The following is a 24,594-nucleotide window of genomic DNA, read 5'->3' as shown; positions in this document are numbered from 1 at the left end:
AGCCTCAAACTCAGGAGCTTCCTGCCTCAAACTCATGATCCTCTTGCCTCTGTATCCTGAGTGCTGGGTTTTGGAGCTATCAATTGAGAGAGCTCTTTGAGGGCAAAGTAATGGGCAGCATCCACCCTGAGGGCTTGAGCCACAAATATGACCTCGATGTCTCTCCCAACAGCTCCTCCACCATGGCTTCTTTTACCTTCAGTGGAGATGTGGAAGATGACAAGAACACAGGTGCTACCCTGCATCATGGGGAGGTGTGGATGGAGGAGGGGGAAGAAAAGTGGGAAGTTGAGGCACCAACCTCCAGTCCACACCACAGGCCTTGCATGGGCTGTCATTAATCTACAAAGTCTATTACCAACTGGTAGACTCAAGATCTGAAAATGGAGCTGTTTAGCTCAGGCATATGGCTTCAAATGCCTGGGAACCCATTGCTAGGCCTCAGTTTACTCAGTGTGTAAAATAAATGGAGATTAGTGGGTCTCCCAATGCCTGTTCTCAGAGTTGAGGTGGCCCAGGGGGAGGAAGAGGGGCCGCTCTTGGAATCCACGTGTGCCAGAACCTACTAAGCACAGTGTAGGGACCATGTTAGGCCCCAGCATTGCCCTTTCCCTCTCCCATTTGTTCATGAGCTCCCCATCATCTCCCACAGTAAGCTGGGCATCCCTAGCACCTGTGTTCCCTAGGGGCCCATCTGTCATCTTCAGAGGCATTGTTAGGGTGTTTGTCTTCAGCTGCACTCCAGCTGTGCCTGACTCCTCTCTTTGCAGCATGCACCTGGGAAGTGAAGGCCAACAACTATGTCTTCCAAAAGAAATTTAAGAAGGGCTTCCTGTGCTGGCGGAAGAAGAAGTACAAGGTAGGCGGTCCAACCACCTCCAGGACAAAACTGGTCCCTGGGACCATGCCCCTTCCCTGCCCAGCAGAGCATCCCTACTCCCCTTGGTGCTGCCAAGAGCTATTCTTGGGAGGGAGTTTATTATTTATGCTCCCTCAGTTCTGCCTGTTACTGGTGTTTGCTTGACATTTTAATTGTAATCATGAGGACAAGAGTGCCCTTTCTTACCAAATCATGCCTTTGGTCTCTTTCACCCCATCTGGTGTGCATTAAAGTAAGTTGATACACAACCTTGACAGTGCAGCTCTCCATCAGGATTCTTTCCAAAATCCCCTGGATGTCTAACTTTGGGAAGTATTGGCATCACAGCTCAATGACTGTACTCCATAGAAGCTCAATTAATGCTGACTCAAGGCTTTACATCCAGTAGACACTTAATGCTGGCCTGAGACCTTGCCCTTGGCAGGTTCTTAGTAAATGCTGGCTTGAAGCCTTGCATTTAACAGATACTCAATGCTGTCTAGAGGCCTTGCATTCAGTCAGTGCTTAGTAAATGCTGGCTAGAGGCCTTGCATTCAGCCAGTGCTCAGCAAATTTTGGCCAGAGGCCTTGCATTCATTGGGCTCTCAATAAATTCTGGCTGGAGGCCTTGCATTCAACAGGTTCTCGGTAAATGCTGGCCTAGGGCTTTGCGTTTATCAGGTGCTAAGTAAATGCTAGCTGGAGGTCTTCACCTGGTCTTCACCAGGTGCTCAGTAAACACTTGGCTTAGTGGATGCTGCATTAATGTCTATGTGGTGAGGCTGGGACAGAGTGGGTTGGCCACAGGCTCCCTGGGCCTGGGCAACACCACATTCCATCAGTGGGAGACTCTCCTTCCAGAGCAATGCCATCCACACGGCCAAGTACAACATCTTCTCCTTCCTGCCACTGAACCTGTATGAGCAGTTCCACCGCATGTCCAACCTCTACTTCCTTCTCATCGTTATCTTGCAGGTGGGCAGAGTTCTGGGTCATCTCTCCTGGCTGCTATCCTCTGCAGATGGAGTGATACACTTGTGTGCTTGTCTGTATGATGAGCCGGTGAATGTCCGACTCCCCCCCATACCCATTGTTAGGTGGCCCTTGGCTTATAGGAGGTGCTCAGTATATGTTGAGTGATGAAGGTGGCAGGGCTGGGGATCAGAGGTTGCAGCTCCTCTCTAGGTGGGACAGTATCAGCCAGATGATACCCTTGGGTCCTGTTCACCTGACCACTCAGACTGGGAGCAGACGTCCTGATGGGTCCTGAGGACCTGCTGGAACATTTCTTGTCACCTGGACAATTGGGGCCAGTCTGGGGCAGATGTCAGGCCATGACCCTCTCACCTGTGGCACTATTTCCAGAGTATGCCATGTACTCAGCATCTCATTTCTGCTCTGGGTAAACTGAGCAATCTCATGAATAAAAGCAAGGAGCTTTTATGGATTGAGAAGCTCTTATATGTAGGTACTAGGCTGGGCACCAGGTACAGGGAACCAGCAGTGACTCTGACCTCACTCTTCAGGAGACTCACTTTAGAGGGAGTGATGCTGTAACTCAGACCTAAAGAATGGCTGGAGAAACAGGGTGAGAGGGAGGGGGACAGTCTGTGAAGGACACAGGTGGGGCTAGGAAGAGTCATGAGTGGCAGGATGGCATGAGGCAGCTAGTGTGACTTGCCCATCCTACAGGCCATCCCTGAAATCTCCACACTGCCCTGGTTCACCCTCTTCGCTCCTCTGGTCTGCCTGGTCATCATCCGGGCCTCTCGAGACCTGGTGGATGATATTGTAAGTAGTACAGGGCAGCATTGGCCTGGGGAGGGGAAATCAGGGTGGATCCCCAAAGCCATATTCCCAGCATGGGGGAAAAGAGAATGGGCTTTGTGGGTCCTAAAGTGGCCTTGGACCTGAGAATGTTGGCCCTCATGACTGTGGTGGACTCTGTTGTTCTTGTCCTGCAGCCATAGCAGTCAGGGGCCCTCTGACCCTGTCAACTGCATGGTTTTGGTGATCATTGAGCTAACAGCCACTCTAAGGTGGTGGGTGGGGCTTTCCTTATCTCTTTCTCAGCAATTGGCCTGGAGTCCTCACCCCCGGGATCCCTGGACAGTGTTGGGTGGTGCCAGCTGGCTGGCAGGGACACCCCATTGCAAGCAGAGGTGGTGATCTGCAGCTAGGCAGGGTGGGGACAGTATGGGGGAGGAGGAAAAGGGCCAATTCTGAACCCACCCTACTGGCCCAGGGGCGGCATAGAAGTGACCGTGCCATCAACAACAGGCCTTGCCAGATCCTGAGGGGGAAGAGGTGAGGCTGGGGGCGGCCATGGAGAGACATTCCAGAGGCTCTAGTTGGGGGTGGCCACAGAGAGCAGGGTGCCAGAAGGATAGTGGTACCTTCTGTGCCCCTGACCATTACCCACGCCTGCATTTATTAGGCATCTGATCTCTGTCAGGCCTATGGTCAACAGTGAGATGAGGACAAAGAGGCTGAGGATCCCAACCATGGACTCTTGAAATACATAGAGTTCAACCAAAGGGGTGGGTGAGGAAAGACTTAAAAGAACTTGAATAGTAAACCAAAGATCCTGTGGAGGAAGGAGGAGGTCAGGGAAAACTTCTTGGGGGAGGCAGCTGTTAAGTTGAGCTGGGCCTTGTGGGAGGGCTAAGTGGCAGCAAAGGCTGGGAAGTAGGAACTCCAGGCCCATGCCACTTCTGCCCTCTGCTTGTCCACCACGGGATTGGGCTGTGGGGAGCACCCAGGACCCTCTTACTCCTCCCCTCCTGCAGCTTCACGTGGAGGAAGTGGAAGAACCTGTGTGTGGGAGATGTGGTGTGTCTCAGAAAGGACAGCATCGTCCCAGTGAGCTGGTGTCATCCCCTGTAAATGCCCCTGGGTGAGAACCCCCCCATCTCCATCCCCCTATAATCCTGTCACCTCCTTGTCCCATCCCAGGCCGACTTGCTCTTGCTGGCCAGCACAGAGCCTAGCAGTTTATGCTATGTGGAGACTGCTGACATTGATGGGTAAGAAGAAGCTGCAGTACCCATGGTGTCTGGGGGGATTGGGCCTGAGCCCTGGAGAAGCCCCAAAAGAGCCACCAGAGAGGTGACTGGACCAGCCAGTTCAGCTATCCAGTCATAAAGGTTTATGGGAACACAGCAGGCTCTTCCAGTCAGCAGGGAAATAAGCTAAACCAGAGCAGAATAACTGCAGGACCTACTGTGTGCCCAGCAAGAAGGTATAGACACCCTGACTTTGGCCCTTTGATAAATGTGTTGTGTGAAGTCTAGCAAGGCCCTTTCCCTCTTTGGGCCTCAGCCTTCCAACTGACATTGGGTGCACAGTAGGAGCTCAGCAAAATGTTCAGAGGGCCTCTGGGAAGAGGCATGCCTCTTTACCTAACCGGATCATTTATCATCATCTTGTCATCACCTTCTGCTCCTTCTTGCCCCCTCTTGTTACCAGGGAGACCAATTTGAAGTTCAGACAGGCCCTGACAGTCACCCACCACGAACTGACCAGTATAAGGAGGATAGCAGCCTTCCATGGTGAGCGAGAAACTGAAGTCCTATGTGCTTATCTGGGCCTCTATTTGCCCCTTATATGGTGGGTGTGAAGATTTCTCACCTTCAATAGGCTTTGATGATGCTCCTGGAGTGGTGAGGGGTGTTGGGCAGGCTCCAGCACCTATCCATACAGCCAGTTTTCACTAAATTATTCCCCTATCAAGAGTATTCACTGGCTTTTAGGGTCTAGGTACTTCTAATAGACTGACTTGTTCCAGGACCACTTCATATACCCTCCAATCAGTGTTAAAGTGGAATATTTATATATCTTTCTATGACTGCAAAATGTGCTGCAATGTTTCATTAGGTGTTGCACTTTATTTTTTAAACATGACATCAGCAACACAAAAAACATTTTTCATTGCTTTATGGAATAGGCAGCCAATTTGCTGGGGCTGACCTTCAGCTGATGGGAAAGGCTTACAGGAAGAGGCCACAATCCTCATCTCACACTTGTGCAGTTTCCTATTTTCTACCCTGAAACATTACACATGTGTGGTGTAGATATAGTTACTGTATGGATACAGCTTTATTTTTTTTCCTATTTCATTGCAAAGGCAAGTTGCTGTCAGTGGTTCTGTTACAGTCTTTCTCTCCAACCACAGCCAAGTCTTGGTTTCTCCTGTCCTTGAAATCTGGGATAAGGTTTAGGTGCAGTGGTTCATGCTTGTAAATTCCAGCACTCTGTATCACAAATCCAATAAGCCTGAGCTACAAAGCAAGACTCTAAGAGAGAGGGTAGAGGAGAGAAAAAAGGGAGGGGACTGGAGGGGAGAGGAGAGGTAAGGAGAGGAGAAGAGAGGATATGTAGAGGAGAGTGTATACAGAGGAAAGGAGATGGAGAGGGAGGAGGAAAAGGAGGAGGAGAGGAGAAGGAAGGAGGGAAGGACGGAAGGAAGGAAGGAAGGAAGGAAGGAGAAAGGAAGGAAGGAGAAAAGAAAGAAATTTGAAGAAAGGCCAGCTCTGGTAGAAGGTGGCTATACCTGTCCTCTCCTTTAACTGTCCTAATATCCCAGAACTCTGCCAATGTTGCCTACCCCCACTTGGTCCCATTGGGGGGATGGTCTTAGAAAAGAGGCAGTAACTCCAAATGCATCACTTTTCTCCACATCCCAGAGACTCCCACTTACTGGGCCCAGGGACTGTCTCTAGGCTATGGCATGTCAGCTCCCCAACATTCCCCCAGGGTGTGGGATATTGAGGTTCAGAGAGGTAGTGTCTCTGACCCCACTGACTCATGTATCCCACCCTAAACAATTCCTATTTCTTCCTTCAGGACTGAGTCAGGTTCTTACTTGCTGCAATGGAATGGGGCAGGCAGGTGAAGACTATTCAAGTGTCCTATGGCCCTGATCCTTCTCCCTTCCAGGGTCACAGCCCACATATCATAGTTATTTGAACCTTCACACAGCCCTGGGCCTGTGTATGCACCTGGATCTCATTTTCTCATCTAGGCTTTCAGGGTGACAATAAATGGCATGATGGCAGATGGGCCTGGCACCCAGTGGGAATAGGGTGCTGGTTGAGGCTGTCTTGAGGGGGCATCACTTCTCACCTTACTCCTCATTTATTTTCGGAGTACTTACTGTGTGTCAGGTGCCAGGTCAGACTCTGGGGTCACTGAAACTGAGAGGAGGCCAACAGACGCTAATGATGAGTCACAGAAACATCCAGAAATATCCAGAAACATCCCAGGATCAGAGCACAAGGGACAGTGGGCAGTGTCGATCTGTCTGCAGGATCAGATGTGTGTGCAAAGGCCTGGGGACACCAAGTAGTGGAGGTGGGGTTGCCAGTGGAATATGTTTAGGGCATTTGGGGTCTATTAGGGTCATGAGCAGAAGGGGGCAGGAATGTTTCCAGTGCATCAATTAGGGAGGAGTGGCAGGGAGCCATGGGAGCAGGGCCTACACCCAGCGAGCTGCTGACTGCCAGGTGACTGCAGGAACAGTGATATGTGAGGAGCCCAATAGCCGGATGCACAACTTCGTGGGGAGCCTGGAGTGGAACAACAAAATATATCCCTTGGACATTGGCAACCTGCTCCTGCGCGGCTGCAAGGTCCGCAATGTGGATGCCTGTTATGGCCTTGTCATCTATGCTGGTACAGTAGCCCTAGGCCCTGAGTAGTCACTCTCTGGGTGGGATAGGTAAATGGGAGAACTCTGAAGTCATCAGTGAGACGTGCCAAAACCAGATACTACTGCCACAGACCTGTTGAGAGATGTGGACTCCTGTGGCTGATTTCTTTGGGTCTGAGGTTCTATATAAGTGGACATATTGAGTCAGTACTCTTGTTTTGGCTGTGAAAATGGGGGTGCTCTCACTCTCTTGGTCTTCCTCCTTTCTGGGGTCTAGACCACAAGATGGAAGGTTAGGTAGGTAGAAAAGTAGATGGATGGGTGGATAGATGGATGGATGGAGGGAGGGCGGGAAGGGCGGAGGGAGGGAGAGAGGGAAGGAGGGGAGGGATGGATGGATGCAAACCCTGCAGGTGTTGACACAAAGATCATGATGAACTGTGGCAAGATCCATTTGAAGAGGACCAAGATTGACCTCCTCATGAATAAACTGGTAGTCGTGGTGAGCTGCTAACCAGTGACCTTGTATGGGTTGTGGGGAATTAAGGAGGTGCAGAGAAAGGGTCCTGCTCTTTCCCTGACAGAAACCCAGGCTCTTGTCTTCTTGGCCTGTTTTCTTCCTCAGAAAAATGTTCCATCTGATCCTATGGACAGGTCTTTAGGCCAGATAATCTGTTCAAATAATTTTTAAAAATTATTTTGTGCTGGGGATGTAGTACAGTGGTGGAACACTTGCCTAGTATGTGTGAGGCTCTGGGTCCATTCCTAGCTCCACAAAATTTTTCTTAATAAAATTAATTTTCATCCTGATGTTTTTCAAATTTATAAAAAAAAAATGAAATGCCCTACCTTCCCACTAAAACTGAACACTCCATTAAGTATTTGCACAATCGTATTCATTTTTATATGTCACATAATAAAAATTTCAGTCACAGAAGCCTGGAAAAAAGACCCTGGAAGCTTCCCTCCCTTGGCCCCCTTTCTTCCTATCCTTTCTTCTCACTGCTGGGGACTCTCCAATCTGCAGCCTTGGCTTTTTGCATGGAGCATGTTGCCATTGATGAATCCCTGGGCTTCTCAGGGCCCTCAAGTTCCTCCCATACTTCCCCATCTCCTGTCCACCTTACAGATCTTCCTGTCTTTGGTGCTCATCTCCTTGGCCTTGACCCTGGGCTTCCGTGTAATGATCAAAGACTTCAAGCTGAAGCACTATTATGTGTCCGCCAAGTACCCGAGGACTGTGACCATGGAGTCCTTCTTCATCTTCTGGGGCTTCCTCATCCTGCTCAGCACCATGGTGCCCATGGCCATGTTTATTTTGTGGGTCCTGCACCCCACCCGGCTGTGCCCATGCCTAGGGTGGGGCAAAGGGAGGCTCCTTGAGGCAGTGGTCAGGGCCGGGACAGTCACAGGTGTGGCTGTCATGCATTTGCAGAGCTGAGTTCATCTACCTGGGCAATAGCCTGTTCATCAGCTGGGACACGGAGATGTACTACGAGCCTCAGGACACACAGGCGAAGGCCCGTAGCACCAGCCTCAATGACCAGCTGGGTCAGGTGCAATACATCTTCTCAGACAAGACGGGCACACTCACGCAGAATGTCATGAACTTTAACAAGTGCTGCATCAACGGCAATGTCTACGGTGGGCCTGCCCCCTCTGCTACCTGTGTTCCTACCCAAGGGGGCGGGGCCTGGGTTCTACCAAATATGCCAACACCTGAGTAAGAGGCAGGGTGTCCAAGGACCAGGGCCACCGGTGTCCCCACACCTAACCCTTCTCCCTAATTGGAATCATGTATCACATGGCTTGTGATATCCAGTGGCCCCTTGGCAGGAGGTGGGAGATACTAAGCTTGGGGACAGGATTGTGGAACCTTGAGTGTTGGCTCCCAGGGAGGTGAGTCCTGAAGCAGTCTTTTCCCCAGGTCCAGATAACAAGGATGGGACACCCTATCAGGTGAGTCGCTCTGGCCTCACACCACTGGATGGTGGAGGATGGGCAAGGACCCACCCAGAGACAGCCACTCCTGTCCCCCACGCTGCTCCCAGGAGAACCCCTACCGGTGGAACAAATTTGCAGATGGAAAGCTCCTTTTCTACAACAAGCAGCTCTTACACATTGTACGGCACAGGCAGGACAAGGTGGTACAAGAGTTCTGGCGCGTGCTTGCCATCTGCCACACGGTGATGGTCCAGGAGAAAGACAGTGAGTGTGTGTCTGCCCAGCTCTGGCTCTCCACATTGGAGGGGGTCTCTTCCCAGGGTGCTGCAATGGTCCTCTGGCCCCAGGATTGCCTAGCCTAGCCTCCCAGCTTGGAGGGTGCTCAGTTATGTCCCAAGCCCCTCTTCAAGTCTGTGCAGGCTTGCATTAAGGGAAGCTTGAGGGGAGGGACAACTTTGACAAATGCTCACTGCTTCTCCTTTTTCTCACTCATCCCCTCCCTCTCTAGACCTGCCATCATACCAGGCGGCTTCCCCAGATGAGGAGGCACTAGTCACTGCAGCCCGGAACTTTGGCTATGTGTTCAGGTCACGCACCCAAGACACCATCACTGTGGTGGAGCTGGGGGAGGAACGAGTCTACCAGGTCCTGGCCATGATGGACTTCAACAGCACGCGCAAGCGGATGTCTGTGCTGGGTGAGTTCCAACCCCCGCCCAACCCAGCATGGGAGCAGGTGGGGGGGGCACGTGGAGGGATGCTGGTTTGCTTCTCCACAGTACGAAACCCAGAGGGCTCCATCTGCCTCTACACCAAGGGTGCAGACACGGTTGTCCTGGAGCGCTTGCGCAAGAGGGGTGAAACAGAGATAACCACAGAGGAAATCTTGGCTGTAAGTGCTGCAGGGGGCCTGGGGAGTTTTGTGTGTGTGTGTGTGTGTGTGTGTGTGTGTGTGTGTGTGTGTGTGTACACATGTGTGTACAAGGACAGAGGGAAGAGGAAAATGGCCGCAGGCCCTTGAGGCAGCCATGTACAGTTGGATAGGTTGTGCATTTCACAAAGCACTTCCTCCCTCCGTCCTCCCACCCATACACAGAGACTGTAAGGGGAGGCTGGCTCCAAAGCAAACCTGCCCAGAGAGGGTATCTTTCTCAAGTTCACATGAAGACACACCCTACGGGTAGATTGGGTTTTGGCTCCTGGAACCTAGCCGGGCCTGGGTTCCAGGACAGGATTTGAGGATAGACCTAGCCTTCCCTGCTCAGTCCTTTCCTTCCCATGGACGAGGCCAAGACTCCTCAGCTCAGCATTCGAGGCTGACTCTTTTCTGTCTCTTACTGGCCCTTCTCCCTTGGCCTCTCTTTGACCCTTTCAGGACCTTAATTTCTGGCTTTCCGTCTCCTTGCATGTATTGAGGTGATGCCTTGGGTCTTGGTACATGCTTCTCCCAGTGCCTTTGTCATTTGAAATTTTTCATTCTCAAGGCTCAGTCACAAGACCCCCACCTTTAGCAGGCCTTTCTTGCTCTGTCCCCCAAAATGGATTCCTTACCATCCCTAGATTTCTTCCTTCTGACCCAGCCCTGACTTTACAGGGATAGAGGTGATTCCATCCAGCCTGGGGGCTCCCCAACTGCTTGCTGATCTGCTGGGAGCAGGGTGGGAGCAGGAGCAAGTTTCTCTTTGAACAAAGATCCAGAGCCCAGGAGCTTAGCAAGATGGATCAACCACTCCATGTAGCAGTTGGGTAAAATGAGGCTGAGGGAAGATTACAGACCTCTGTGCGACTCCTGACACTCAGGGAGCCCTGCTATGCCATACAAGTCTGACCTCTTGCCCTCGCTCATTAACACCTGGGCCCTGGCACAGGTGTGGGGTGAGGTAAGGTCCCCTTTGTGGGGTTCTACTGGCTCTCTTGCTGTCCTTAGGATGAGTGTACTTTGGACTTGCCTGAGGGAGCCTGAGACACAGAGCCCCCAAAGGACCTTTGGTATTCCCTGAGGCAGAGGGGTCAGAAAGATGGGACTGGGAAGGGAGAGTCCTTACCAGGGAGGGGCCAGGCAGGCTGCACAGAGGGTCTAGGGGAAGTCAGAGTCTGCCATGAGAAGTGAGGCATAGGAAAGTGTTGTCTGTGGAAAGTATGGTCCATGTAAAAGTCTGGAGAAAAGGGGAAGACAGAGCTGGTGTGGAGGGGAGGCTGGGCAGTGACAGTTCTGGCTACAACAGGCCTTTGCAGAGCAGACCTTGCGGACACTGTGCCTGGCCTACAAGGAGGTAGCTGAGGATGCCTATGAGGAGTGGGAGTCCCAGCACCATGAGGCCTGCCTCTTGCTACAGAATAGGGCCAAGGCCCTGCATCAGGTGTACAACAACATGGAGCAGAACCTTGAGGTTGGCGGACATGTGCAGGATGGTGGTTGGGCCCAGAGATCTGATACCAGGGAGCTTGGTCTCCACTGGAGCTTCATCTTGAACCACCACACCACCTCTAGCTACTAGGAGTCACAGCCATTGAGGACAAACTCCAGGATGGCGTTCCAGACACCATCAAGTGTCTCAAGAAAGCAAACATCAAAGTGTGGGTGCTCACAGGGGACAAGCAAGGTGGGTCCCCCAGCTTCTCCTTGCCCCCAGTACTTGTCTGAAGTCCAGCCATCTGCCTATCCTATTTCAATGTGAAGCGTTGCCCTCCACACTGTCTCTGGGAAAGAGACAGGAACAACTGAAATTTCCTCAGTGACAATCAAGGTGCCTCTGATAGACCATGAGCTCTGCTAAGTGCTCAGTTAGAGTTTTGTCATTTCAGTAACACTGCTACCCCAACATGGGTAATGGGCATAGCAGGGCTCAGGAGTGCTCATGAGACTGGCCCGGATGTTTTTCAGCCATATAGCAACCCTAGTGTTCTCCACCACCAAACAAGTCCCCACCTTTGGATTCTTCAGGAATCAGAGAATGTGTGTGACATATGCCTAAGTTATTAGGGGCTGCATTAGAACTTTTATGGGCCTCTTCCTGCACACACACACACACACACACACACACACACACACAAACACACTCTCACAAATATTAAGAATGACATTTCACTGCTGTATAAAGGCATATATGAAGGCTGAATTGTATTTGCATTTTTTACCTTCTGATTTAAAAAATATTAAGACATTTTGGGGGTTTCTAAAAGCATGGTGGGCCCCAGGCATGAAATGCTTGATGGTCCAAGCCTCAAACTTGCATCCTCTGGAGTAGCTCAGCCTTCACAGGTCAACAGCCCACTCCCTTGCTCAGATTTTTCAGCCAAAGCCTCAGGGCTATCCCTCACTGGTTGGCCTGAGTTGATATGCCCTGCTCTTAACCAGTTACCATAGCCAGGGTGCAGAGCATGCTGCTGCAATTAGCCAGGCCAGGGTCTAGCTGGCAGGGTGACCACAATTAGCAGGTCAGTCTGGAGCGGCGCTGAGAAGGGCTGATTTGCAGAAACGGCGATAAACATTGGATTTGCTTGCCAGCTGCTGACAGAGAACATGCTCATTCTGGAAGAGAAGGAGATCAAGTAAGCAGGCAGTGGGTGGTGGGCAAAGACCTGGGGTGCCCATGACCCAGACATCCCCCTTACCCTCTGCATCTACCTTGGATCAACCTTGACTCTCGGAGGCCTTTGCCACTCCAAAGGCAGAGGCATGGGGGGAGGGGAGGTGGGAAGTGCAGGCTCACCCTTGCCATCCACAGCCGTATCTTGGAGATCTACTGGGAGAACAGCAACCTGCAGAACTCAAGCGACAACCTCAAGTTCCTGTCACAGGTCAACATGGCTATGGTCATTAATGGAGAATTCCTGGTCAGTGTCATCTCAGGGTGGACAGCAGGGTCCCTGGTGTGGAGAAGGGTGCCTCAGACAAGCAGTAGCAGGCTGGCAGTGGGGAGGCTACTGGGATCTCACAAGGAATCTCCAAGACACTAAACCCAAAGGGACTGGAGGGAGAGACGTAGTGGAGTTCAGCCAGGGAGTTACACAAGAGTCCCAGGGAGGAGGCACTAGCTGTGGACAGTTGAAGAAGATGCAGGCTGAATAACACTGCCCTTCCCACCATCCAGGATCAGCTGCTGCTGTCTTTGCACAATGAGCCCCGTGCCCTGGTCAGAAATGCAGTGGCAGATGAGGCTTGGCATGAGCCAGGCCCAGTGAGGAGGGACTTCCTCCAGGCCAGGCGAATCTCCCAGTTCTTTCGGAATTTTGGGGCCCCAGTGGCCTCCATGCAATCCAAGACCTCGAACACCCATGAGAGTCCGGAGGTGTGGCGGGAACATGCCTTCGCAGACCTGGCCTCCAGGTGCCAGGCAGTCATCTGCTGCAGGGTGACACCCAAGCAGAAAGCTCTGATCGTGGCACTGGTCAAGAAATACCACAAAGTGGTGACCCTGGCCATTGGGGATGGAGCCAATGATGTCAACATGATCAAGAGTGGGTGGCTGCAGGCAGCAGGGGTGGGGTGTGGGACTCTGCCAGCAGCTGACCAGGGTGACTGGGGGCCAACTGACTGTGTGTGCCCTGCAGCTGCGGACATCGGTGTGGGGCTGACAGGTCAGGAGGGCATGCAGGCGGTGCAGAATAGTGACTACGTGCTGGCCCAGTTCCGCTTCCTGCAGCGGCTGCTGCTGGTTCATGGACGCTGGTCCTACATGCGTGTCTGCAAATTCTTGCGCTTCTTCTTCTATAAGACAGTGGCCTGCATGATGGGCCAGATCTGGTTCTCCTTCTACAGTGGCTTCACTGCCCAGGTGTGTGCTAGGTGGGAATAGGTTCCAGGGTGCCCGGTCCCTCTCATAGTTTCTAGAAGCTGCAGTGGGTACCCTAAAAACTGTACAGTCCAGTCTAGGTATGGTGGCTCAAGCTTATAACCCTAGCTACTTGGGAGGCAGAAATTGGGAAGAACATGGTTCAGTAAAAAGTTCAGAGGATCCCATCTTAATGGGGGCACAGTGGTGTGTGCTTGTCGTCCCCAGCTACGTGGGGGAAGCACAGCTGGGAGAATCGTGGTCCAGACTGGCCCAGGCATAAAGCAAGACCCTATCTCAAAAATAACCAACATAAAAAGGGCTAGAGATGTGGTTCAAGTGGTAGAGTGCCTGTGTAGCAAGCACAAGGCCCTGCGTTTGATCCCCAGTACTATCAAAAACCAAACAATAACAACAAATAAAACCATGGGGTTCAGCTGTGCATGGAGTTTCAAGTCTCTGAGCTAGAGGTAGAGGCTGAACCATTAGAAGTTTGAGGCCAGCTTAGACTACATAGTGTGACTCTATCTCAAGAAAAGGATTTTTTAAAATAGTCTTCGGTCCCCTCATTGTGAAAGGCCTGTCTGAGGTCACAAAGCAGTGCAACCTTGTGCAGAGCTTCATTCATAAACGTGTAAGGCATGGGATGTCTCCTGTCCTCTTCTATGTCCAACACTGTCAGACATCTGGTGCATTAGAGCTCTGAAGCAAGGGCTGAAGCCCCACATGTCTCCCTTATCCACATCTGAGAAGGTTAAGGAAAAAACTAGAGGTGTTCTTTGGGACCTTAGAGGAACCATAAGGTGGAGATTTGTTTGTGTATAGGGAAATTGTGCAGATTTTTGAGCGGTAATGAGCTCACTGTCGCTAATATGCAGGCATTTGAGAGAGAACTCTACAGTTGCAGTCTTCATAAATATGTACTGTTTAGATTAGCTTTTATTTGCTCTTTTTTTACTTGCTCTTTTTTTTTTGTTGTTCAAGGTCATGAGATTGAGTTCATGACCTTGGATTTGCTGGGCAAGTGTTTTACCACTTGAGCCACATGTTCAGTCCTGGAATTCTTTTAATTTCCTTTTTGAATTGTCATTGTCAGTTTACAGAAACTGTAAACTGGGGATTTACAGTTTGGGATTTGGGGCTTTGGACATCTTGTGTCCTGTAGGCTAATTCTGGGTGTATTTACTGGGCCCAGTAGTTGTCCCATGGGGCCCGCTTGCGGGGTTTAGATAGAGGACTGTGTCAGCTCCAAATAGACAAAGTCTTTCTTCTTGCTTCCAAATTTGGACGCCTTTTTTCCTTTTCTTGTGTAACTGCTTTGGCTAGGATTCCTAGCTCCATGTTGAACAGTGAAAGGGAAAAACGTTACTCTTCCCATTCTGGTGAGTTAGGATTCTTCTGCAGGGAGGACTATCCATTTTCTCCCATTTACCTCTTCAATTATTTCTCCAAATCAGGAGACATTTATTTTGTTCTCAATTGGTCACAGAGTAGTCCTTCTGTCCTTCACCTGCACTCCCTGGGCTTCTGGCTCTACAAAGTCACAGGGGCTCCATTTGCATTCCCCCTCCATCCCAGGGACCAGCCATCACTGAGGAATCCCCAGTTCCTTTCATTAGAGAATGAAAAGAACATTAGACACCAAAAGCCAAGCACCCCTGGGCCATTGTTACATTGTCAGATTACAGAATTAGAAAATGTTCACACATTGACCTGTGTGTGAATGTATTGTGTCTATTTCTTGACCTCACTGTCATCTATATGACATCTATATCAGTGATAGATAGTATATAATTCTGTCCCCTAACTTGCTCAGGCCTTCCTAGTTCCTCAATGAGAACCTTCATTCTTGTTCCTTTCAGCTTTAATACCTATTTTTCCCATCCTAGAGTTCATGTGAAATGATTTGGGTTGAAACGTGTACATTTTTAGCTGGACTGGATACCAGAGTCAGAACATGATGTGATCTACCCATCCATAAGTTTTTCCCAGCTCTTTACCCATCAGGGAGCCCCTAAATCTAAGCTGTGATCCTAGGATGGTCTGGAAGCACATTCTCTCATGCCACGTCCACCTGAAGCTCTGCACCAAGTCCTCCAAGCCATCTAATTACACATGCACTCAGAAATAGCTTTTTCAAAGAATTAGACCATACATCTGTCCCCTGCTTTTTGTCTTCCAGCCCATATTGAGCCCCACTTAATGCAATACTGGATTTGGCCCCAGTCTTGATTGTAAGGCAGCCACCTAGCTCACTGGGGACCTTCCTCAGGTGCCCATCCAGTTTGGCAGAGCTGCTAGGAGATGATGCATTGGTCCCCTGGACTTTGGGCCTCTGAAAGTTGTCTTTGTTCCCCACAGCCCCTGTATGAAGGCTGGTTCCTGGCCCTCTTCAACCTATTATACTCTACTCTCCCAGTCCTTTACATTGGGCTCTTCGAGCAGGTGAGCAGGGGTTAAGGCCTAGCCTTCTCTTCCCTGGGTGGTTATGGGGTCCAGCACCTCTCTCCCTGCCCACTGTGAGTTTTCTGCTCCCACTAGAGCTGTGTCTCATGAAGGCCTTTGTAGGGGCCCCGTCTTGCCAGCCAAGTCCTCCTCTTTATGGGAGACATACACCCCAAGACCCAGGTCCTCTGTCCACCCATTGGAGATTAGAAGGGTGGTCTTCTGCAATTTTAGTCTACCTCCAGCACTGAGAGTCCCTATTTAAGTGGTCTGGAGTAGGGGAGTCTCATAGAATATTCTTGACCAAAGGGATGGAGGAACCAGATTTTACATTTCATTTCATGTTTAAAAAAATTCTTTTTGGTGGTGCTGGGGATGGAATCCAGGACCTCGAGCTTGCTAAAGCACATGTTATACCACTGGGATACACCTGAACCCTTAATTTCTGTTTTTTTTGCAGCACTGGAGATGGAACCAGTGCCTTGTCCATGCTAGGCAAGCACTCTACCTCTGAACTACATCACCAGCCCCTTTTTGTTTTCTTGTTTTGGTTTTATTTTGAGACAGCGTCTCGCTATGTAGCTCTGACTGGCCTCAAACTCACTGTCCTCCTGTCTCAGCCTCCCAAATGCTGAGACTATGGGCATGTGCTATGATATCCAGCATCCTTAAACTTTTAATTATTGTTTGGGATCCTTCAGGCCTTAGTCCCAGGACCCCTGTGGATGCCAAAGATGAGCACATGTTCAAACTGTTTCTATAAAACTGTATAGTATTTGCAGATAACCTGCTGCACAATCCTCCTGTAGAGTTTACATAATTTCTAGATGAATCATAATCCCTGATAGGATGTAAATGTTGTGTACATACTTGTTACATGGTATTATTTGGGGAACAATGAAAAAAATTTCTGCACATGTTTAAAACAGTTTTTTCCTAAAAATTTGGTTGGTTGACTCTGCATACACAGAACCTGTGAATATAGAGGTCTGGCTGCAATGTGAGATTCTGCAATTACCCATTCTTGAGAGCATAGTTCAGTAGTGTGCCCAGTGCATCCATGTGGTCACACAACTGAACTCCAGAATTGTTTGAATGCCACTTGAACTCAAATTGCTACACAATAAGAATAGCCAGACCCTGCCATATCCCAAGAGCCTGCCTCCTGCCCAGGATGTGAATGCGGAACAGAGCCTGGAGATGCCCAGCTTGTACGTGGCAGGCCAGAAAGATGAGCTCTTCAACTACTGTGTGTTCTTGCAAGCCATTGCCCATGGCATGGTCACTTCTCTGGTCAACTTCTTCATGACAGTGTGGGCCAGCCAAGATACAGCAGGGCCTGCCAGCCTCAGTGACTACCAGTCCTTTGCGGTCGTTGTGGCCTTGTCAGGCTTGTTGTCGGTCACTATAGAGGTAGGCAGGATAACCCCATCCTCCCCCCACCCGGTGCCATTCAAGGCTTTGTCCCCAGCTGACTTCTGCTTTGGGGGTCCCACCAGGTACTCTTCCTGCAACCTGGGGTTTGGTGTCTGGACCCAGACCCTCAACCCCAGCTGACCCTTCCCTCTCCAGGTCATCTTGGTCATCAAGTACTGGACTGTCCTATGTGTGGCAACCATTCTGCTCAGCTGTGGCTTCTATGCAGTCATGACATGTGTCACCCAGAGTTTTTGGCTCTACAGGATCTCCCCACCAACATTCCCATTTCTCTGTGAGCCCCATGAGGAGGTCATGACATGGGTGTCCCTAACACAGGAGAACTCTAGCAGCAAGCTGTGGCCTGAGTACAGTCATGCAGGTGGCAAGCTGATCACAACAGTCACCCAGCAAATTGTTCCAAAGAAGGGGCTACTTTTGGGAGGTGGTCTGGGAGCCTCTGTGGGGATGAGGGGAGGGGAAGTAGGCAAGAGCTCTGCCATGTCCCTCACCCTGTTCCCAGATGCCGACTACAATGTGCTGACCCAGTCCTCCCACCTGCTGTTGATCCTGCTGAACGTGTCCCTGAACACACTGCCCATGTTGGCCATCCGGGTCATTCATAAGGTCATCAAGCAGCTGCGTGTCAAGGTGAGGCAGGATTGAGGCCAGGGTCATTCTGCACCTTCCTGGTACCCTGTCAACCCCTCCTGGAGGGGTAGGCATGGAATGCTGGGGTTTCCCTAGGCTCTCGGGGCCAGACTCCCTGGGGGGAGGGGAACCACACAACCTTACTCTGTGGGCCTACCTGTTTTCACATACTAACACCATCGGATTCCCGCTTTGAGTTAGCTACCTTGAGTGGGTTTAGGCAAAAGGGAGGCACTTAGAAACAATACAAAAAGAAACAATACAATACAATAGATGCACATAGCATAGTCAGTCCATCTACACACTGGAACATCACTCAGCCATTAACAGGAACTCTAGGTTCTGACAGGTGCTACAGTGTGAATGGACTTTGAGGACATCCTGCTCAGTGAGAAAAACAGATGCAGAAGACCTCACAGTATATTATGCCTTTGATAGGAAATGTCCAGAACAGATGAATCCAGAGATAGGAAATAAATCTGTGGGTGCCATGAATGGCTGAGGAGGGGATATTAGTTAATCTTTAATAGAGACAGTTGTTTCAGTCCGGGGACATTAGAATGTCCTGGTAATGGATGGTGGTGATGGCTGCAATAATGCAGTTAATGCCACTTAACTGTGTGTTTCAGCAGAGCTAAGAAGATAATTTTTTACCTTATGCTTTAAATTTTTTAATTTTAATTTTTATTAGCATAAGTTAATTATACAAGGAAGTTTTATTTTGATATTTACAAACAAGTATATTCACCCCATCTATATTACTCCTCTAACTACCCTCCCTCCTCATTTTTAACAGTTCATGTACACACACACACACACATATAATGTAATTCTATCCTTTGACTTTAAGTCTGTTTGTCTTTGTCAGTGAGTGCTTTCTATAGAAAGCAAATGGTTGGGTCCTGTTTTTTTTTTTAACCCAGTCACTTATTTTTTGACTGGAGAATGGAGACCATTAACATTTATGATATTATTTAAAGATATGTAGTAATATCTTTCCATTTGTTGTTTTTGTAATGTTTGGTTCTTTCCTAATCTTCACTTGCTTTTGACTCATCTGAGAGATTTGTTTATACCCATATTTTCCTTGTTGTATTTGTCTTCTCCTCTGTGTAGGATTCCCTTCAGTATCTTCTGCATTGCTGGCTTACTGGTTATGAATTTCTTAAGTTTTTGTTTACCATGGAAGAGTTGTTATTTCTCCTTCAATTATGGTGGATAGATTTGTTGGATACAGTAATCTACGTTGACAGTTATTTTCTTGAAATATATCATTCCAGGCCCCTCTTATTTTTAGTTTCTGTTGAGAAATCTGCTGTTATTCCAGTAAGTTTGCCTTTGTAGATGACTTGTTAGTCTTCTCTTACAGATTCCAATATTCATTACTTGTTCTGTACACTAATGTTTTAACTATAATATCTGAATAATGATAATGAGTGGTTCTTTTCTGGTCTTAGTCAGTTGAATGTGTTAATAGTCTCCTTTAGCTGTATGGCTGTCTCTTAAGATTTGGGAATTTTTTTTCCTTGTTACTGTTCTTATTATATTTTCTGTCTCTTTTCTCTTTCTTCTACAGCCATGATTCACAGGTTTGGTCTTTTAATAGTGTTCCAGCTGTCTTACATTCATATTTATTTTTTTAATCTGACAATTCTAGCACATATACTTTTTCTTCAAGCCCTGATATTGTCTTTAATTTTTGTTCACTTTACTAGAGGTGCTTTCCATTGAGGCTTTTTTTTCTCTTATTGAACTTTTCATTGCCAGAATTTCAGTTTGTTTCTTTTTCAGGATTTCTGTACTGAACTCCTCTCTCATATCCTACATTGTCTTCCTTATTTCATTAATTGCATATTTGTATTCTCTTTGAGTTTATTCAGTTTTATATATATGTCTTCTTTAATTCAATCCACCATTCTTCTTTTGTGTGTGTGTCTGAATGGGGTTTGAAATCAGGGCTTTGTACTTACAAAGCAGGTATTCTACCACTTGTGCCATATCACCAGTTCATTTTGCTCTTGTTATTTTGGAGACAGGGGTCTTTTGAAATATTTGCCACAGTTGGCCTCAAGCTGTGATCCTCCTGATTTCAGTCAAATAGTTAGGATATAGGCATAAACCACCTGTTCCAGCACAATGATCATTCTTATAATCATGCTTTTGAGTTCTTTGTCTGGGCTTTCTTCCTCTTTACTATCTTTAGTGTCTGATACTGGGTTGTTGATCTTTGCAGGTGCATGTCGCCTTATTTTGTTCATATTTCTTGTATTTCAGCATTGAGATTTGCCCATCTGAGGGTAAGTAATTGATTGGAACTTTTAATCACCTGTAACCATGCAAATGAAGTGTTCTTAAAGTTTAAGCAGGATGTCACATGATCCCCAGGTCTGTGCTCAGAGCTCTAAGGCCCGCCTGGCAGCAAGCCCTCACAGATAGCCCCTTGGTGCTGATGTGTTCTTAGGGTTCAGTGTAAGAGTTGCAGTATAGTTTCTCACCTCTGGACTGGGGGGTTGCTCAGTAGCCATCCTTTTTACTCACATGCTTAGGGCACCAGGCCTGATCCCCAGATCCACTCAAATAGAGGAAAACTAGCTAAAGTCTCTTGTATTTCCTCGTGTACAGGTTTTTTTTTTTTTCAGCTCAATAAAGTGGTTTGTATGTGTTGCTCTTATATGTGAGTTAGGCAAGGCTGGTCAAGGGTCAGTTGTCCACTTCTGTGTTGCTTCCACCTTAGAACCTTCCCTTCTTTGTGTACTGAAAACCACTGCTGGTCACACAGAGCTTTTTAGTCTATGGGTCAGGCAAGTTCCCACATGTGGCACAGGATCCCTATTTGCTCTTCCAGGGAAGCACATGTGCCACCCTTAGGGTGGCCACCAAATGTGTCTTATAGTGGGGTAAAGTACTGGTGGTGGAGAACTGAGGAACTCAGGTGTTATTTCTCAGTTCTTTCAGACTCTGCCCAGAAGTTCATCACCCTGTGGAAGCAAGGAGGCTGAGATATTGCACAATCCCCGGATATGTGCTCAGAGCTCTCAGACCTCCCTTGCAGCAAGCCCCTACAGATAGCTCCTAGATGCTGAGTACTCTGCCAGCCATGGACTTAGTGCTATTTTTGCATGATCCTCAGGCAATGGGACTTGCTCTTGCTAAAGATAGCAGAGCTACTAATCACTGTGCACTTCCCTGCCAAGCCTCCCGCTACTTAATCTTCTCCATCTATGTCAGTCCTTGTCCTTCTCTACAACAATCTCTGTGGCCATCTCCCTTTCCAATATTGTGATGGGTGTCCTAGGATTCCCTGAGCTGTGATTTTTTTTCCCATATTCCCAAGGTAGCTCAATCTCAAATCCTGCCTGGCTGAAGACCTCTGCTGGAAGCTGGCAGCTCCTGAAACTGAGCATTCTGCCAGCTGTGGGTTCAGTGCTGTTTCTGTTTTTTTTGTGGCACTGGAGCTTGAATTCAGATCCTCACAATTGCTAGGCAGGTGTTCTACTACTTGAGCCACTCTACAAGCCCTCAGTGCTGTTTCTGAAATTATCTTAGGCAATGAAAGTTGCTCTCACTGGTAGGGTAGGGCTGCCAACCACTTTACCTTTCACTTCCTGAGTTCTCAGGCACTGAGTCAAACCCTCTTCCTATCCACAGCCACCTCTAATGACCATCTCTCTCTTAGACACTGTGGCTGGATTCTCTAATGCATCCTGGGTTGCAATTGCTCTTTGTTTTCAGATACCCTGAGTATACCTCAGTCCTGAGTAATAGGTCCTCTCTCAAGATGATGCTTCACCTCTGTTCTCTGAGCAAAGGGGCATGAAAAATTGTCTTGTCCAAGGCTAGCCTGCCACACTGAGGGAACCACTGTCTCACCAAATCCACACACTGGGTTTAAGGCTTGTGGGAGATTTGGGCTTGTCCTACAATTAGGTCTCCCAGGCTGTCACAAAAGCTACCTAGCATGCCTTGTGGTGGAAGCTTTGGCTTTCACAGCCCCTAGGGGAACCATGGGTGGAGTAGCAAACTGTTGACTAATTTACTCTGTCATCTTTCTGTCTCTCTGTACTTTTCAGCTGTCTTGTCCTTCTTTTGTGGTTCTTGGTGCTCTTTTTCTCCTTCTCTCTTCCAAATGTAGTCTCCTTTGTTATCTTGATTCTTCTCATTCATGGAGTCTGATGAAGAAAGCTTCTACTCTGCCATCTTACCAGCAGCCCCTTCAATGTCATGTTGTTTTAAATTTAATTTTGTTGTTTGAGAAAGGGCTTTTCTATGTAGCTTGGGCTAGCTTCAAACTCATGGTCATCCTGCTCTTCCTCTCAAGTGCTGAGATTACAGGCATGTACCACCACACCTAACCATCGTATATATTTTATCACAATGAATAAAGGCATTACTTACTAGGTCTTATATCCAAAAACATGGAAAGACAAGTGGTAGCTTGGGAGGTCTCAGAACTGATTGAAATGTTGAATTAGGATTTGGCCATACACGTGTTGCCTTCTGTTTATATTTTCTCTCTGCTCAGCTTCTACTACTTTCTATCACACAGGACACATACTGCCTCAGGGTTGGTTTCCTCTTCTAGATTTGCCACCAAAGGGTGTCCAAGGTACTCTTCTGCTGGTCATTAATTAGCTGGTCTAGAGTTGGGACCTAGGGAAGGATTCTGGTTGGCTACTTCAGAGCTAAGTCACAGGAAGGATTCTGATTGTCTGATCTAGAATCAGGTTCCAGATGATACTCTAATTGGCTTGTCTTGAGTCAGGAAGCCCCTGACCCAATAAGCAGTGGCAAAGGGCCATTTGCAAGCAGGTCACCTGAGACCACCTTCCCCCATTTGAAGTCAGGTCACCTGAGAACAGTCAGCAAAGTGCAAGAGGGAGCCTAAAGGCCCTGCTGTCCCTTGTGCTCTGTAGGAGGAAGAAAAGGTCCCCCCTGAGGAAGTCTTCACTGTGGAATCTATGCCTTATATATGCCGGGAGTCCCCAGGCCGGCGCTCCAGCTATGCTTTCTCCCATCATGAGGGTTATGCGAACCTCATTACTCAGGGCACCATCCTGCGGAAGTCTACTGAGGCCAGTGGTGAGACGCTGTATGAATCCCCAACTGTATCTGATGAAGAATTACCCTCAAGCCCCAAGGAGGCATTCCAGTACTCCAGAAAGACATCTTTCTTAAGGAAGATTAACCAGCACCAGGGGAAGGTTTCCTCTGAGGATCTACAGCCCTCCACCATGAACTCATCCTTCACTGAGGAAAGGCAGTCCACTTTTATAACAGGCACTCACCCTGCTATCATTGAGAGGTCTCCCACAACTATGAGCATGCCATCTTTGTCTTCCAAGAAGAAGACATCATCATTTCAAGAAAACCAGGTAACACCTTCTGAGGACCAGTCTCAATTTTTTACCAGTTGGTCAACACTTTCCCACCAGACCTTGGAAAACCCGACGGGGCCCTTGGAGGATGGGTCGTCATCCTGGACACCATTCTGGAAGATCAGGCAAAACGAAGCCCACCCTTCCAAGGAAGGAACATCCAGTTCCCAAGATGACCCACACATCACTGCCAGAGACCCATCCACCAAGCATGAGACAGTCATCCATGAATAAGCAACACACAAGAGGTGGAACCTTAGCCCACACAGAAGCAGCCATCACCCAGGGTTGGGGTGGCTTCTGATGCCCTTTGAGGACCAATTTCCATCTGATTTATTGGTGCAGCCACTCTCCTTCACCGAGGGGAGCAGTCATTGCCCTGTAAAAACCAACCAGTGAGCAGGCCTTCCTCCAAAAGTGACCATTCCACATGCTGTCTTTCCCTAATAAACTAGGGTCTGTCCAACCTCAGAGCTTCTTTGGACTCACTCCTTTCCTATGTTTCTTTTGGTGGAAGCCATGCAGGATATTCTTTCCCAGCTTCTAAAATATGAAAACACTGGCCTGTAATGGTCAGGTGGGGAGTTGCAAGGAAAACTGTTTTCTCTCTTGGTAGACAATGTGGGTGGAATGAGCATGTTCTGCCTTGGCATCCCACTGCCTGCCCATTTGTCTCTCCCAGAGAAATGCATATGTTCCAGCTCGGGCACCTTGGAGATCTTCCTTCCACTAGGTTTCCTCCCTTCCAATAAGCAATGACATCTCAGAAGGTGGTCCTGACAAGGTTCACATCTTGATGCCTAAACATGGTCTTAGAACCCATTTTCCTGATGATGGGGACAGTGGGAGGAGGCTCAAAGTTATCAGAAGGGCTCAGATTTGGGAAACTTGAGTGTCTCCTCCACCACCCCCCAACAGTTAGACAAAAAGAATCAAATTGCCTGATTGACTCTCTCCTTGGAAAAGACATTTAGTTATTCATATTAATGTGAAACCAACCTGGATGGGGGAAGAGTGGGGGGAGGGTACATGAAGTTGATGACAGACACATGCACCCAAGATTCAGAAGCAGGGGCCAGGGGCTCCTTGCCTGGCTGGATCAGGCAGATGGCATGGAGGGCCAGGAACTGAAGGGAAGTTCCATGTGCTCAGAGCTGCCTTGCTCCAGGACCCTTCTTTTCTCAGCATTTGGGGGCCTTTTCACCTGAAGGGTACACTACTTCAGAAAGGGGGCACAGAAACATAGAGGAGTGCAAATAACTATGGAATGGCACCAACTCAGACATGAAGTACAAGAATGAGGCATTGAACCTCCTGCCTCCTGATCATCACTTACTATGTTATTGGTAAGAAGGAGTAAACACTAGCCATGCATCAAGTCTAATTCCATATCATCATTTTTCCTCCATTTTTTATTTGAATATAGAAATACAGAACAATAAATACTCTTACAAGGCATGTCTAAAAAGTGAGGAAGAGA

At 48.6% G+C, this 24,594-nt stretch overlaps 1 protein-coding gene across 1 annotated transcript; it reads left to right on the top strand.

The window, feature by feature from the left end:
• The first annotated feature begins 110 nt into the window (after positions 1 to 110).
• Positions 111 to 23,348, top strand: LOC109677446 (phospholipid-transporting ATPase IK-like). The gene is made up of 27 exons (XM_020153420.2): positions 111 to 231; positions 771 to 859; positions 1,721 to 1,834; positions 2,552 to 2,650; positions 3,105 to 3,166; positions 3,649 to 3,721; positions 3,815 to 3,885; positions 4,328 to 4,410; positions 6,374 to 6,532; positions 6,923 to 7,011; positions 7,639 to 7,829; positions 7,945 to 8,153; positions 8,437 to 8,468; positions 8,561 to 8,723; positions 8,962 to 9,150; positions 9,232 to 9,344; positions 10,678 to 10,812; positions 10,944 to 11,055; positions 11,929 to 12,004; positions 12,181 to 12,289; positions 12,547 to 12,913; positions 13,007 to 13,230; positions 15,589 to 15,672; positions 16,846 to 17,085; positions 17,245 to 17,383; positions 17,612 to 17,739; positions 22,656 to 23,348. Exons 1-27 carry the CDS (start codon positions 111 to 113, stop codon positions 23,346 to 23,348), a joined length of 4,164 nt encoding a protein of 1,387 aa, XP_020009009.2.
• Positions 23,349 to 24,594: the final 1,246 nt, after the last annotated feature.

This window comes from Castor canadensis, chromosome 9, assembly GCF_047511655.1.
Source record: "Castor canadensis chromosome 9, mCasCan1.hap1v2, whole genome shotgun sequence".
Taxonomy (NCBI): domain Eukaryota; kingdom Metazoa; phylum Chordata; class Mammalia; order Rodentia; family Castoridae; genus Castor; species Castor canadensis.
This window is presented reverse-complemented; position numbering and strand designations above follow the sequence as displayed.